The sequence below is a fragment of the Belonocnema kinseyi genome, chromosome 2, assembly GCF_010883055.1.
Source record: "Belonocnema kinseyi isolate 2016_QV_RU_SX_M_011 chromosome 2, B_treatae_v1, whole genome shotgun sequence".
NCBI lineage: Eukaryota > Metazoa > Arthropoda > Insecta > Hymenoptera > Cynipidae > Belonocnema > Belonocnema kinseyi.
This window is the reverse complement of record NC_046658.1, coordinates 116,621,480-116,634,920: the sequence shown is the minus strand read 5'-3', so window position 1 is coordinate 116,634,920 and position 13,441 is coordinate 116,621,480. Positions and strand designations below refer to the sequence as shown.

At 25.0% G+C, this 13,441-nt stretch overlaps 1 protein-coding gene across 1 annotated transcript in view; it reads right to left on the bottom strand.

Annotated features, from left to right (window-relative positions):
* Positions 1 to 13,441, bottom strand: part of LOC117167716 (Hermansky-Pudlak syndrome 1 protein homolog) — a 25,197-nt gene that overhangs the window by 2,713 nt on the left and 9,043 nt on the right. Inside the window, exons 4-5 of the mRNA XM_033352853.1 lie at positions 7,541 to 8,168; positions 4,178 to 4,322 (exon numbers count right to left, since the gene is read on the bottom strand). Of these exons, the coding sequence (XP_033208744.1) occupies positions 4,178 to 4,322; positions 7,541 to 8,168 (773 nt within the window). The remainder of the gene's footprint in view (positions 1 to 4,177; positions 4,323 to 7,540; positions 8,169 to 13,441) is intronic.

The window sequence follows — 13,441 nt, the reverse complement described above, 5'->3', positions numbered from 1 at the left end:
TTACTCTAATATTTTTACGAATAATAAGTGTTCTATTGTTATTTATAAATTCAAATTTAATTTTTTTTTAATTTGCAGGATTTTCGAAAAATTATAGAAAAAATTTCATTTATTTTGAAATAGATTTAAAAGTTCTGACAAAAAATTCAAAAATGATTTTGAATTTGGAAAAATTTAAAACCACTTCTAGAATTTCAAGATTTAGAAATAAAATTTCGAAGCTTTTAAAAGATGCCAAGCCTATTTCAAATAAAAATAATTTAACTTCTAATTTAAGAACTGTTAAGTTAAAATAACTATTTTTTAATTTCTAATGTTTCTAGCTGAAAATTATTTAAAATAATATAATTTAAAAATTTTTTAATGTTCATTGCTTAATTCTTTAATTTAGATTATTGAAAATGCTAACATGGATTTATATTTTTGGAACTTAATCTGAATTTTTGAACTCTATAATTTATTAAAGTTCTAAATTTTGCAGATTGTTTGCATTTCATTTAACATTGTTTAATTGAAAAGTGTTAGTTCCTTCCATTTTGTTCGTGGAAATTTTTGAGCATTTGAATACTCAATTTTTGAATTGAAAAACTTTTAAATTTCAATTTTAAAAGTTTGGAATTCAAAGATTCCACTTTCAATGCTTTATTTGTTGTTTATTGTTTATCACTTTATATGGAAAAATGTTTAGAATATATTTTGATTTTTTTAATTTCATTGGGCGTGAAAAATAACCGGAAACCGGAAAATGACCGGGAATTTTTTTCTTCGATTAAAACGGCCACCCTGAGTATTTAAATTTGAACGATTTTTAATCAGAAACTCTCAAAATTAAAAAATTTAAAACTCAAATTTTTTTAATTTGACAATTTCACTAAAAAGGAGTCGAAATGGTATAGTTTTTAATTCAAAGCCTTTAAAATTAAACGGTTTTATTTTGAAGTAAAAGAATTTGGAAATTGAGTGACTTAATGACTTCGAATTAAAATTTCGAAAATACTAAAATTTCAAAATTGAACAATTTCTAAACTAAATTGAATGTTCCAAAGTCAAAGCTTTTGAAATTCTAGAATTTTTAACTGTTATACCGTACAAAGAAAATTATAACTCAACATTAATATTGTTCAAACAAATTTGTCTAAAATTAAAAAAAAAGATTCATTAAAGAAAAGAAAAACATTTAAAATAAGAAATATTTTTATAAATGGGGCACATTATAAATGAAAAGTTTCTGCTTCCAAACGTTGAAAATTAAACAAAGCAGAACTTTATTAAAACTATTTAAAAAATGAGTTTCCAAGAATTTTAACATTCCAAATTTTTAATATTTAAACACTAACATTCCAATTATTTTAATTAAATTAAAATCGCTTAAAACTTATGATTGTCTAAATTGCTAACTATACTTTTCAAAATTGAACCATGTCAATTTTAATTGCAAAATTAAAATATTGAAGAGAAAAATAAAAAATTCAGGATTCAACATGAAAAATCGGAACTCAAAGATTGTAACCATTACAATTTTTTTTTTAATTTAATTATTGAGCTATAAGTTTCAGATAGTTTAATTTTGATCTTATTTTATTTGAAACACAATATTAACTGTTTAATTTTGAATGGTTTAATTTTTTACACTTCTATTATTATTATAATTCTTGAAATCATTCAATAAACTGATATTTTTCAATTTGAAGTAATTAATTTTTTTTAAATCTTCTACTAGAAATCGGAAAAATGAAAGATGTTACATTGAAAATTAAAAATAAAATAAAAGCTACAAAAAGAAAACTTATGATTCCAATTTTCCAAATTACACAATATCAAGGCTTTCAATTCGAAACTGTTTTTTTAAAGATGATTTTAAAATATTCAATATTTTTAAACCATTTCAAATAAAAAAGAATGGAATTTTCAAGGTCTATTTCTAAGGTTTTCTCATATTTATAGCTTGTATTTTAATGAAGTTTTCTTTGTATTAAATTTGTTCTGGAGGCATTTAATAAAGAATTGTTTGATTACAAATCCCTTCAACTGACAATTGTGTAACTATCAAATCTTTCAGTTTATATTTCTACTATTTCGAGGAATTAAAAAAAAACCTTTGAATTCCTTCAAGTTCCTTGAAATCCTCGTAATTCTTTGATAATTCTGAATTCTCTGAATTCCTTGAATTTTCAAAATTCCTTAAATTTCTGGCAATATTTAGGAATTCTCTCAATCGTCTGAACTCATGTAATTTCCTGAATTCTATGGAGTTCGAAGCAATGCAAAGAATTCAATAGAATTGAAGGAATTCATGAAATTGAGCGAAATTCCTTGAATTCCTTAAATATTCCGAATTCATGAGATTGTAGGAATATGAAAAATTCAGAATATTCAAGGCATTTAAGGTATTCCGAATATTCCAGGATTTCAGAATATTGAATAAATTCAGAGATTTACAGGGATTTCCGAACATTTAGGCAACTCTTGAAATCCACAGAATTAAAAGGTTTTGTACAAATTCAGGGATTTAAAAGAATTCAGAATGTTTCAGGAATTCATTAGATTTAGAAAATTTCCTGAATTCATTAAATATTCCGAATTCCGGAATTGCAAGGAATTCAGTAAATTCTAGTAATTCCGAATATTAAAGGAATTTAAGATATCCCGAATGTTCCATGATATCATAGAATTAACAAAATGGAAGAAATTGAGGATATTCACAGAATTTGAAATATTTAGGGAATCCAGGGATGTAAAATAATTCAGAATATTTCAGAAATTCGTTAAATCTAGAAAATTTCCTGAATTCCTTAAATATTTCGGATCCAGGAAATGCAAGGAATTCAGAATATTAAAAGAATTTGTAATACTCCAGGATTTCAGATAATTCCAAGCATTGAAGGAATTAAGAATATTCACAGAATTTGAAATGTTTAGGGAATTCAGGGATTTAAAAGAATTCAGAATATTTAAGGAATTCATTAAATTTAGAAAATCTCATGAATTCCTTAAATATGCTGAATTCAGGAAATACAAAGAATGCAGTAAATTCTAGAAATTTCTTGAATTCAGAATATTAAAAGAATTTAAGATACTCCAGGATTTCCGAGAATTCCGAACATTGAAGGAATTGAGGATATTCACAGAATTTGAAATATTTAGGGAATTTAGGGATTTAAAAGAATTCCGAATTTTGAAGGAATTCATTAAATTTAGGAAATTGCGTGAATTCCTGAAGTATTTCGGATAAAGGAAATTCAAGAAATTTAGAATATTAAAAGAATTTAAGGTATTCCAGGATTTCAGAGAATTTCGAACATTGAAAGAATTAAGGATATATACAGAATTTGATATATTTAGGGAATTCAGGGATTTAAACGAATTCAGAATATTTAAGGAACTCATCATATTTAGAAAATGGCCTGAATTCCTTAAATATTTCGAATATTCAAGGAATTTAAAGGTTCCAGGTTTCTCAAGGAATCCAGATTTTTTCACGGATTCAGTGAATTTCAAAATATTCAAGGATTTTTGGGATTTCAGCGAACCTCGGGAATTTTTAAATACTTACGTAATTCAACGTATTCAGAGAATTTCAGGAGTTTAGAAGCTTAAAAGAATTTAGAAATTTCAGAATATTTCAAGAGTCCCGGGATTTTTGCGAATTCAAAGAAATCAGAGGTTTTAAGGATTTTAGGGAATCTGACAAATTGTCATTGCTCTAAACACAAAACTCGTAATTTTAAAGAAATTCAAATTTTTACTTTTTATATAATAAACTAAGAAGGTTGAATCCACTTCTGCTTGAAATTAAAAAACTGTAACTGTAATAGATACAAAATTAAATTGTATGAGCATAGTAAATAAAACGTCAAATATATTTATTTCAAAAACATTAATTTTCAACTATTTCTTTTTTTTTGTAAAGTTTCAAAGATTTAAAATTCTTCCCACAAATTTTTATATATTATTAACTGAACATTATTACTTTCCGTTTGCGTAAATGCTAACAAAATGAAAAAACTTCGGGTGCGAATTCGCACCAGTGTACCGTTTGAGGGTTAAAACAGCAATAAAAAAATAAAAGCATCTCTGCAAACGGAATGTATTAGCAACGAAAAGAGTAGGTTATTATTATTATTATTATTATTATTAATTTAAATTATTTTAATCGGGAAACAATTGTGTGACTTGCCTTCTTAGTTGTAAGTTGCAGCGTTTCTGAATTCGTAAAATCTACCGTGGGAGCTGTTAATCTATGAGTAGTTCGATCGATGTATAAAAAGTGCACCAGTCCAGGGAATTCTTCCAAATATTTGTTGATGGTTAGGGAAGTTCTCGTAGATATTAATTACATTAAGGACGCATATTTGAAAAGCGGTACAACTTTTTACACAAGCGCATTTGGATCGCGAAAGCTGATGATAAAATGAATTAGGGACCATTTTACAAACAAATTGCACATTTTACTGTGATTTTTGCATTCTGGATTTCAAATTCAGGAAGATTTGTAAAATGGACAATATTTCAATACTTTGTTCAAATTTTCCATGTAAATTCGGACATGCGTAAAGGATTGAATTTTTCGAAATAGAAAAAATCAAACTATATCCAATCGGCTGGATTTCTTTAGATTATTTCAATGTTTTCAATTATAATGTTCGGAAAAGTGGCGCTTTAAAGAGTTAGCTTGACTTTTGGCTCAATTTTTTTCAAAAAAGTAGTTATTTTGATTTAAAAAATTCTAATAATCCAAGAAAATTAATCTAGTTTGATATAGAGTTAGATTTTTTCTATTTCGAAAAATCTAATGTCCAAATTTGTCTTGAAAATTTAAACAAACGACTACACAACTTTAATTATCAAATAAAAAACGAGCACAATATAATAGACAAGACTGGCGAAAGCATATATTAAATTCAGTTTTTTTACTAATACAATAAGCAAGTTCCAAAATATTGTTGAATCGGACACCCTTCAAAATGAAAGAATTGAAATTTAAAGCGTTCAATTTTTTACAACCTGAAATTGATCGATCCAGATTCTAGAATGTCAAAAGTTCCAATTAAATTGTTTTTAATATTGTGAAGTTAGGAAATGTTCACATTTAAACGATGAAAATCGGATGATTTAAAAATATAAAATATCTAACTTCAATAGCTGTAACTTATGATTTATGAAAAAAAATCGTAAAATATCGAAATAAAAAAAGATGGTAATGAAACTTTGGAAAATTTATCATTAAAATTGTCTGACTTTTAGAATTTTAAATTACCAGATGTACTTAAAATGCAAGTCCCCAAAATAGCATTAAAACTTGAATAAAGCAAAAATGATATTACAAAATTTGTCACTTTTTAATTAGAATTGTTTGGACTTTTGACTATTTTGATAAAGCTTTAAAATTAAAAAAGAAGTAAAATTTGAAGCATTACAAATTAAATATATTAAAATGGTTGGTTCCAATTCAAAGTTTTGTAAATTATTTTTTACCAGACTGCACCCTTTTTTCTTTATAACCATTTTTAAACAGAAAATCCTATTATCCTCTAATTTTTTAGACAATTTTTTCAGTTTTTCTTTTTATATTTTATATTTAGATATATTTTCAAAAACTTTTTATCGATTTTTTAGTTAAGTGTGAGAAATTATGAATTCAAATTATGATTGGGTGAAAGTTAATTTTTTTCGTTCAACTGTTTTATATAAAGCCATATTTTTTGCTTAAAAATTCAATTTTCAAAAAAATGTTAAATACATTTTTTCCCCTCTAAAATTCGACAAATGTTTACCACAATAGAAAATTTAATTTTCTGTTTTTTTAAATTTTCAACAGTTGAAAATTCTATTATTTGGTTGATAATTTAATTATTTTGTCCAAATTCAATTAATTTGTTAAAAAGTCATCCCTTTTGGTTGAAAATTCAACTATTTTGGTAGAGCATTCGTTTTCTTCGTTAGAAAATTCGTCTTCTGTATTAGAAGTAGTCTTTTTTGGTTGAAAAGTATTTTTTTTAAATCGACTACTTGGTCAAAAATTCGTATTTTTGGACTAAAAATTGATCTTTTATTGCAGGAGTCCTCTTTTTTGTTCAAAAATTCTTTTTTTCTATTGAAAGTCAACTGTTTTCTAAACCATTCAACTTTTTAACTTGAAACTCAACTCTTTTATTAAAAATTCGTTTTTCGATGAAAAATTGACCTCTTTTGGTTGAAAATTCAACTATTTTGTTGCAAATGCGAAAATTTACTACCAAAATAGAAAATTTGAAATTCAATTTTCTGTTTTTTTAATTTTCAGCAGTTGAAAATTCTATTATTTGGTTGAAAATTTAATTATTTAATCCAAATTTAATTAATTTGTTAAAAAGTTATCCTTTTTGTTTGAAAATTCATCTATTTCGGTAGAAAATTCGTTCCTTTGAATTGAAAGTTGATCTTTTGTCGTAGGAGTAATCTTTTTTGTCCGAAAATTAATTTTTTCTGCTTGGAAGTCAATTTTTTCATAAACAATTCATTTTTTAACTTGAAAACTCAACTCTTTTGGTTGAAATTTGAACGATTCTTTTGCAAATGCGAAAATTTTCTACCAATATAGAAAATTGAAAATTCAATTTTTTGTTTTTTCAATTTTCAAAAATTGAAAATTATATTATTTCAGTTAAAAAGTTAATTTTTTGTTTTAAAAAGTCGTTTATTTGTATAGAAAGTTGATCTTTCTGTTAAAAATGAAATTTTTTGTTAAAAATTTGTCGTTTTGGATTAAAAAGTTCAACTATTTTGTTGAAAAATCGTCTCTTTTCATTGAAAGTCCAATTATTTGGTTGTAAATACGACTGTTTGGCAAAAAACTGATTTTCTTATTAATCAAATATCTTGTTGAAAATTCCATTATTTGGTGTGAATTTAAATTATTTCTTAAAAACTCCTCTTTACGGTTTAAAAGTAAACTGTTTCCTGAACATTTCAACTTGAAGCCTCAATTATTTTGTAGAAATTTTGTCTCTTTTAATTGAAAATTCAACTACATATTTTGTTCAAAATTTAATGTATTTCGACTTGAAATCTTAGGAATTTAAGGTGTTACACATTGAACTTAATATGGTACCTATATATTAATTTTATTTAAATTAATTTATTCCTCTATTTTATTCGAAAATCACCCTATTGCCCCTATTTTGAGAGAATTTTGGACTGCCAAGTCTGTATAAAGAAAAACATCCCTTATTTTTAAATTTCGTCTTCAAAATAATTTTTGTCTTAAAAAGAAATTAATATTATCATTTTACCAAGTGGCTATATTTTGTATACTCGTGTGGATCGTAATATTTCACAATTTTGTCAAATTGTTTATAAAAGTACATTCCAAAAGTTTCCTTTTAGAAAGGACTATTTTCCTAATATAATTTTCAACCGGTAATTAAAAAAAAAAAATTTCATGTAAGTTTAAAAACTTTCGTTTATGCAATATTATACAATGACCCGAAAAAGGAGTAATTCGAATTTTTGGAATATATTTTTGAACCCGAACACTGATTGAATGATTGAAAAAGGATATGATCCAAGACTGAAGTTCTTGAGCGCCTTAACTTTGAGGAAATCACTAAAATCATTCAGTTTCTGGCCAACTAGACGACTCACAGTTCCTATCACGTCAGTTCCTTGCTTCAAAAATTCTTTTTCGAAACATGTTAATCGAAACAACTCCTTCATCGTATCGATAAACCCAGATATGTTGGACTCGATTTGAAGAATAGATTCCGCATCTCTTGATTTAAATACTTCGATATATTTCTTCCTTACAAATTCCCATTTCACCTGTAAACGCCTCTGACACATGTCAACATCATTGCTTACGAAAGCTCGATGTTTTTTGATCCCATCTATAGTCTTCTTCATAGCTGCCTCAAGACTTTCAAACGCTGCTTTGATTTCATCAATGTCTCTTTGAATTTGCAATTTATTAATGACGTTCAGGTAGTAAAAACTGTCGTAAAGTCCGCACGCAATGCCTGCATTCGTCACTTCGACTATTGTTACTAAATTAATACCTTCCGCTAATTTGGAAATATGGACGGCGTTCGCTGTAAAATTTTCGTCTGAACCTAGCAAGACTAATTGACTGTATAAACCGTCTTCAGCAAAGGTATAAAGGCCTTCACTTACAGAAGAATATCTTGAATCTCCTGTAAAAATTAATCCCGCCGTTGTCGTAAGCGTCAAGTTTTTTCGAAGCCTTTCATGATCTTATTTTCAAAGAATTATAATTATATATTGTAACCCTCAAACGGTACACTGGTGCGAATTCGCACCCGAAGTTTTTTTGTTTTGTTGGCATTTACGCAAATACAGCTGCAGCGGATTATCCCCACATATATTAAATATATATGTTAAATATGTGTGATATATGCTAGTTGTTTATTATATGTTCAATATATTAAATATTAAATATTAACATTGCAAACAGACCAATTCGCACCAGTGTACTGTTTACGTATGCTAGGTTGTAGTGTACCGTTTGAGGGATAATATTATATTCGAATTATTTTTAGCATTATTATCATATAAATTATGATTTGATAATAGAAACATAATATAAACTGTAGTAATTATATCTATAATTATCTCTATAAGAGGCACTTTAAATATCTGTCAAGGATAATACTTTTTTTTAACTTATTTTAATTAAAAATTGTTTTATTCCGTTTATAAATGAATCTATGTTAAGAATGTTACAATATTAACATTCTAGCCTTTAAATATTGTCAGGAAAAATTAAAAATTGGTAAGGGAAAAATAAAAAAATGTTGTCAAAAGGTCATCCTCTTTGGTTGAAAATTCAACTATTTGGGTAGAAACATAATTTATTTTAAATTTATACTTTGGTTTTAAAAATTCAACAGCATTTCTTTTAAATTACATATATAATAAATAAATAATTATTTTAAAAAGTGAAATATTTTTGGTTCAAATATCTACCACATTATTGGTTGAGAATTTATCTTTTTTATTTGAGAATTCATATATTTTTCTGAAAATTCCTCTTTTTTGGTTGAAAATGCTATTGTTTATTGGAAAATGAACTTTTTGAACAAAATTCGTTTTTTTTTTTTTGACTTAAAATGTTAATAATTTGGATGAACTTTTTTTTTCTCAACTGAAAAAACCTGTATTTGTCAAAAATTTGTCTTCTTGGTTGGAAAATTCACTTTCTAGGTTGAAAATTCAAATGCTTCGTAACAAAAAAATTGTTTGGTTCAAGATTTATTATTTTAGTTAAAAATTTATATATTTCGTTGAAAATTCAATTTTTTCGTTGACAATTAAACTATTTTGTTAAAAATTCGTCATTTTTTTTAGAAAATTAATATATGTATATAAATTTAGCTTTTCCAATTTGGTTGAAAATGTAGCTTTTTAGTTAAAAATTAAAATATTTATTTAATCATTTCTTTATTTTGTTAGGAGTTTGTCTTGTTGCTAAAAAATCAATCTTCGTGTCCTCTAAAAAATACGTCTTGCTTTAAAATTTTATTTTTTTGGCCAAAATTGTAATTGTTTTTAATTACATTTTAATATTTTTTAAATTAAAAATTCGACCATTTAATTGAAAATTTAACTTTTTAAATTGGCAATTCAACTATCTGATTAAAAGTTCAACTACTTTATTAAAAATGTATCTTTGCGAATTAAAGAGTTCAAAACTAGTTGATAAAAAAATTCTAAATTCTAGCTTCAAAATTGAACAATTTTGTTTAAAATTAGTTTGTTTTTTTAATTAATTTTTTTAACTCCATATATAACTTACATTTTTGGTTGAAAATTCATTTATGTCCTTGAAAAAAACTTTTTGGTTAAAAATCTTTTATCTATTTTTTATTAAAAATGATACTGTATTGTGAAAAATGAACTTTTTTGTTAAAAATTCATATTTTCTAGTCAAAAATCCAAGTGTTTCTAATAAATTTAGTTTTACGGCTTAAAATTTCAACAATTTGGATGAACTTTTCTTCTTTTTCAACTGAAAAATATTTATTTGTTAAAAAATCGTCTTCTTCATTGAAAAATTCAATTTCTAGGTTTAAAATTAAACTGCTTTGTACACATATTTTGTAGGTTTAAGGTTCATTATTGTTAAAAATTCGTCTTTTTGTTAGAAAATTAACATGTATGCAGGTTGAAAGTTCAAGGCTTTACAGAAAATTCGTCGTGTTGAAAACTAATTGTTTTACTGAAAATTGAACTTTTCCATTTTTGGTTGAAAATGTATCTTTTTTAGTTAAAAATTCAACTATTTGTTTTTAAAATTCATTAATTTTTTCTAGGTATTTGTCTTTTTGGTAAAGAATCAATCTTCAGGTCTAAAAATGTATCTTTTTAGTATGAGAATTCTCCTCTTTTAGATTAAATTTAATAATTTTCAATAGAAATTTAAACTGTTGCGATTTTAATTAAGATTTCAACTTTCAATGCAAAATTCAACTGTCCTCAAAAAAATACGGCTTACTTGCTTGAAAATTTAACTTTTTGGTCGAAAATGTAACTGTTTTTGATTGTATTTTAATATTTTTTTTTAATTAAAAATTAGACCATTTGATTAAAAATTTAACTGTTTGGTTGAAAGTTGATCCACTGAGTTTAAAATCATTTTTTGTCTGTTTTTAGTTAAAAATTGGTATTTTTTATTTGAAAATTCGACTATTTGATTGAAAATTTATCTTTGTAGGTTGGTAATTCAACTAGCTGGTTAAAAGTTAAACTACTTTATTAAAAATTTATTTTTGAGATTTAAAGAGTTTAAAACTGTTTTATAAAAAAAATCTAATTTTTAGCTTAAAAATGTAGCCATTATTTGGTTGAAAATGCTAATGTTTTTAGATGAAGCTTAATGTTTTTTGTATGAAAATTCAACTATTTGGTTGAAGGTTGAACCACTGACTTAATTTTGTTTGTGTGAAACTTCATAATTTTGGATGATGTTTATCACTTGTTCAAAATTGATCTATTTTGTCGAAAATTAGTTTTTTAAAATTTAAAATTAAGGTTTTTTTACTGATATATAACTTCCATTTTTGTTTAAAAATTTGTCTTTTTCAGTGGAAAATTCATTTATTTTCTTAACAAAATTTTTCGGCTAAAAATGTTTGATCTCTTTATTGTTAAAAATGACACTGTTTTGTGAAAAATTAACTTTTTTGTTAAAAGTTCATATTTTCGAGTCGAAAATTCAAGTGTTTTGAACCAAATTAGTCTTTTGGCTTATAATTTCAAGAATTTGGATGAACCTTTTTTTCTTTCCCAACTGAAAAATGTTGGTTTGTTAAAAAATCGTCTTCTTGATTGAAAAATTCAATTTCGAGGTTGAAAATTGAACTGCTTTGTATAAAAATTTTGTAGGTTTTGAGATTCATCCTTGTTAAAAATTCGTCTTTTTGTTAGAAAATTAACATATATGCAGGTTGAAGAAAGTTTAAGGTTTTACAGAAAATTCGTCGTGTTGAAAACTAATTTTTTGACTGAAAATTTAACTTTTTCACTTTCGGTTAAAAACGTATATTTTTTGAGGTAATAATTCAAATATTTGTTTTAAAATTCATCTATTTTCTTCAAAATTTGTCTAAGAATTAATATTTTTATTGAAAATTCAACTATCCTCTAAAAAAAGTTCAAATATATTGTTGAAAATTCATCTTTTCGAATTTAAAAGTTTACAACTGTTTTATAAAAAATTATAATTTTCAGCTTGGACATTGAACTATTATTTAATTTCAAATTCAATTATTTTTAGTAGAAGCTTAATTTTTTAAATGAAAATTCCACTATTTGTTTGAAGGCTGATCCACTGAGTTGATTTTTTTTAGAAAATTCATCATTTTAGTTTAAGTTCATCCCTGCTTTAAAATTTAACTATTCTGTTGAAAATTATTTTTTGTATTTAAAATTAAATTTTTTTACTGAATATTTAACTTCCATTTTTGGTTTAACATTTCCCTTTTTTTTAGTTTAAAATTAATTTATGTTCCTGAAACTTCCTCTTTTTCGTTAAACAAAGTTTCCAGCGATCTTAGGAATGAAATTCAAGGTCTTTTCCAAGTTTATCAGGTCAAGAAGTAAATTTTACCCAGGTCTTCTTTTTTTTTCATTAAATATATTTATATATAAAAATATTTATAATATAGTACAGAAATTTTTAAAGAAAGCAGAGCCATGTGAAATATTTTTAAATCTTTGTGAATTCGTTAAAATCTTTGTGAAATATTTTGAAATTTACGTAAGATATTTGAAATCCTTGATATCTTTTGAAATTTTCAAGAAAGCTTTCTTTAATTTAATTGTTTGATATGATTGAAATATTATTTGAAATCTTTGTAAATTTTGTAAATCTTTGAAATTTTTTGTATTCATTTGAACTCATTGAATTATTTTTAATATGTGTAAAATCTTTTGAAGCCTTAGAAATCTCGTTTACCATGCCCTTTTTAAAATCTTTAAAATCTTTTGAAAGTTTTAAAATTTCGAAATCTTTGAAATCTGGTGTACAAACCTTTTTTAAGTATTTGAAATTCTTGAAATCTTTATAAAATGTTCAAAATCTTTGGGAAATTTTTGTAAAAACTTGTGAAATCTTTTAAAATATTTTTGAAATTTTGCTTAAATCTTTATTTGTGAAATGTTTATCATTCTAAGAAGTAATTGAATTATTTGAGATCATAGTGAAATCTTTTTAATTGGGAATTGTTAAAAATGCTACTGTTTTGTGGAAAATTATTTTTTTTGTTAAAAATTCATATTTTCGAGATTAAAAGTATCATAAAAAAATCTTATTTTCAGCTTGAAAGTGTAGCTATTATTTTGCTGAAAATGTACCTGTTTTTAACTCAAGTTTAATCTCTTTTGTATGGAAACTCAACCATTTGGTTGAACATTCGTTCTTTTCAGGTTTAAAATTAAACTACTTTGTTCAAAATTGAACTGTTTTGTTAAAAATTAATCTTTTATGAAAGAAGTATTTTTTTTTGCTAGAAATAAATAAATAAACAATTTTTATTTTAAATTGAAATTTTTTGTTCCGTTATGAGATTAAAATTCTGGTCCTTAAATATTAATGATCACGGAAAAAGAAAAATTGGTCAGGGAAAGGACAGACAATTTAAAAAAAAAATTACGAGGGTAGTTCAATAAGCCCTTAGAATGACCAACATATGGCGCGCGAATCGCTCCAAATCATCTGTTTTCAGTCAGCACCATTCCCGATTAGATATATGGTGCAGTCACAGTCCATATCTTCTGAGTTTACGTGTTTTTATAACCAATTGAAAAAAAAAATTGTTCGTTAAGAAAAATGGAAAAATGGAAAGCCTTAGCAACGGTTTATAACTGGGTAAATGAATTTAAGCGTGGTCGTACATCAAGAAGTGACGAACCACGTTCAGGAAGGCCCGTAGAAGCAAGTACTCCC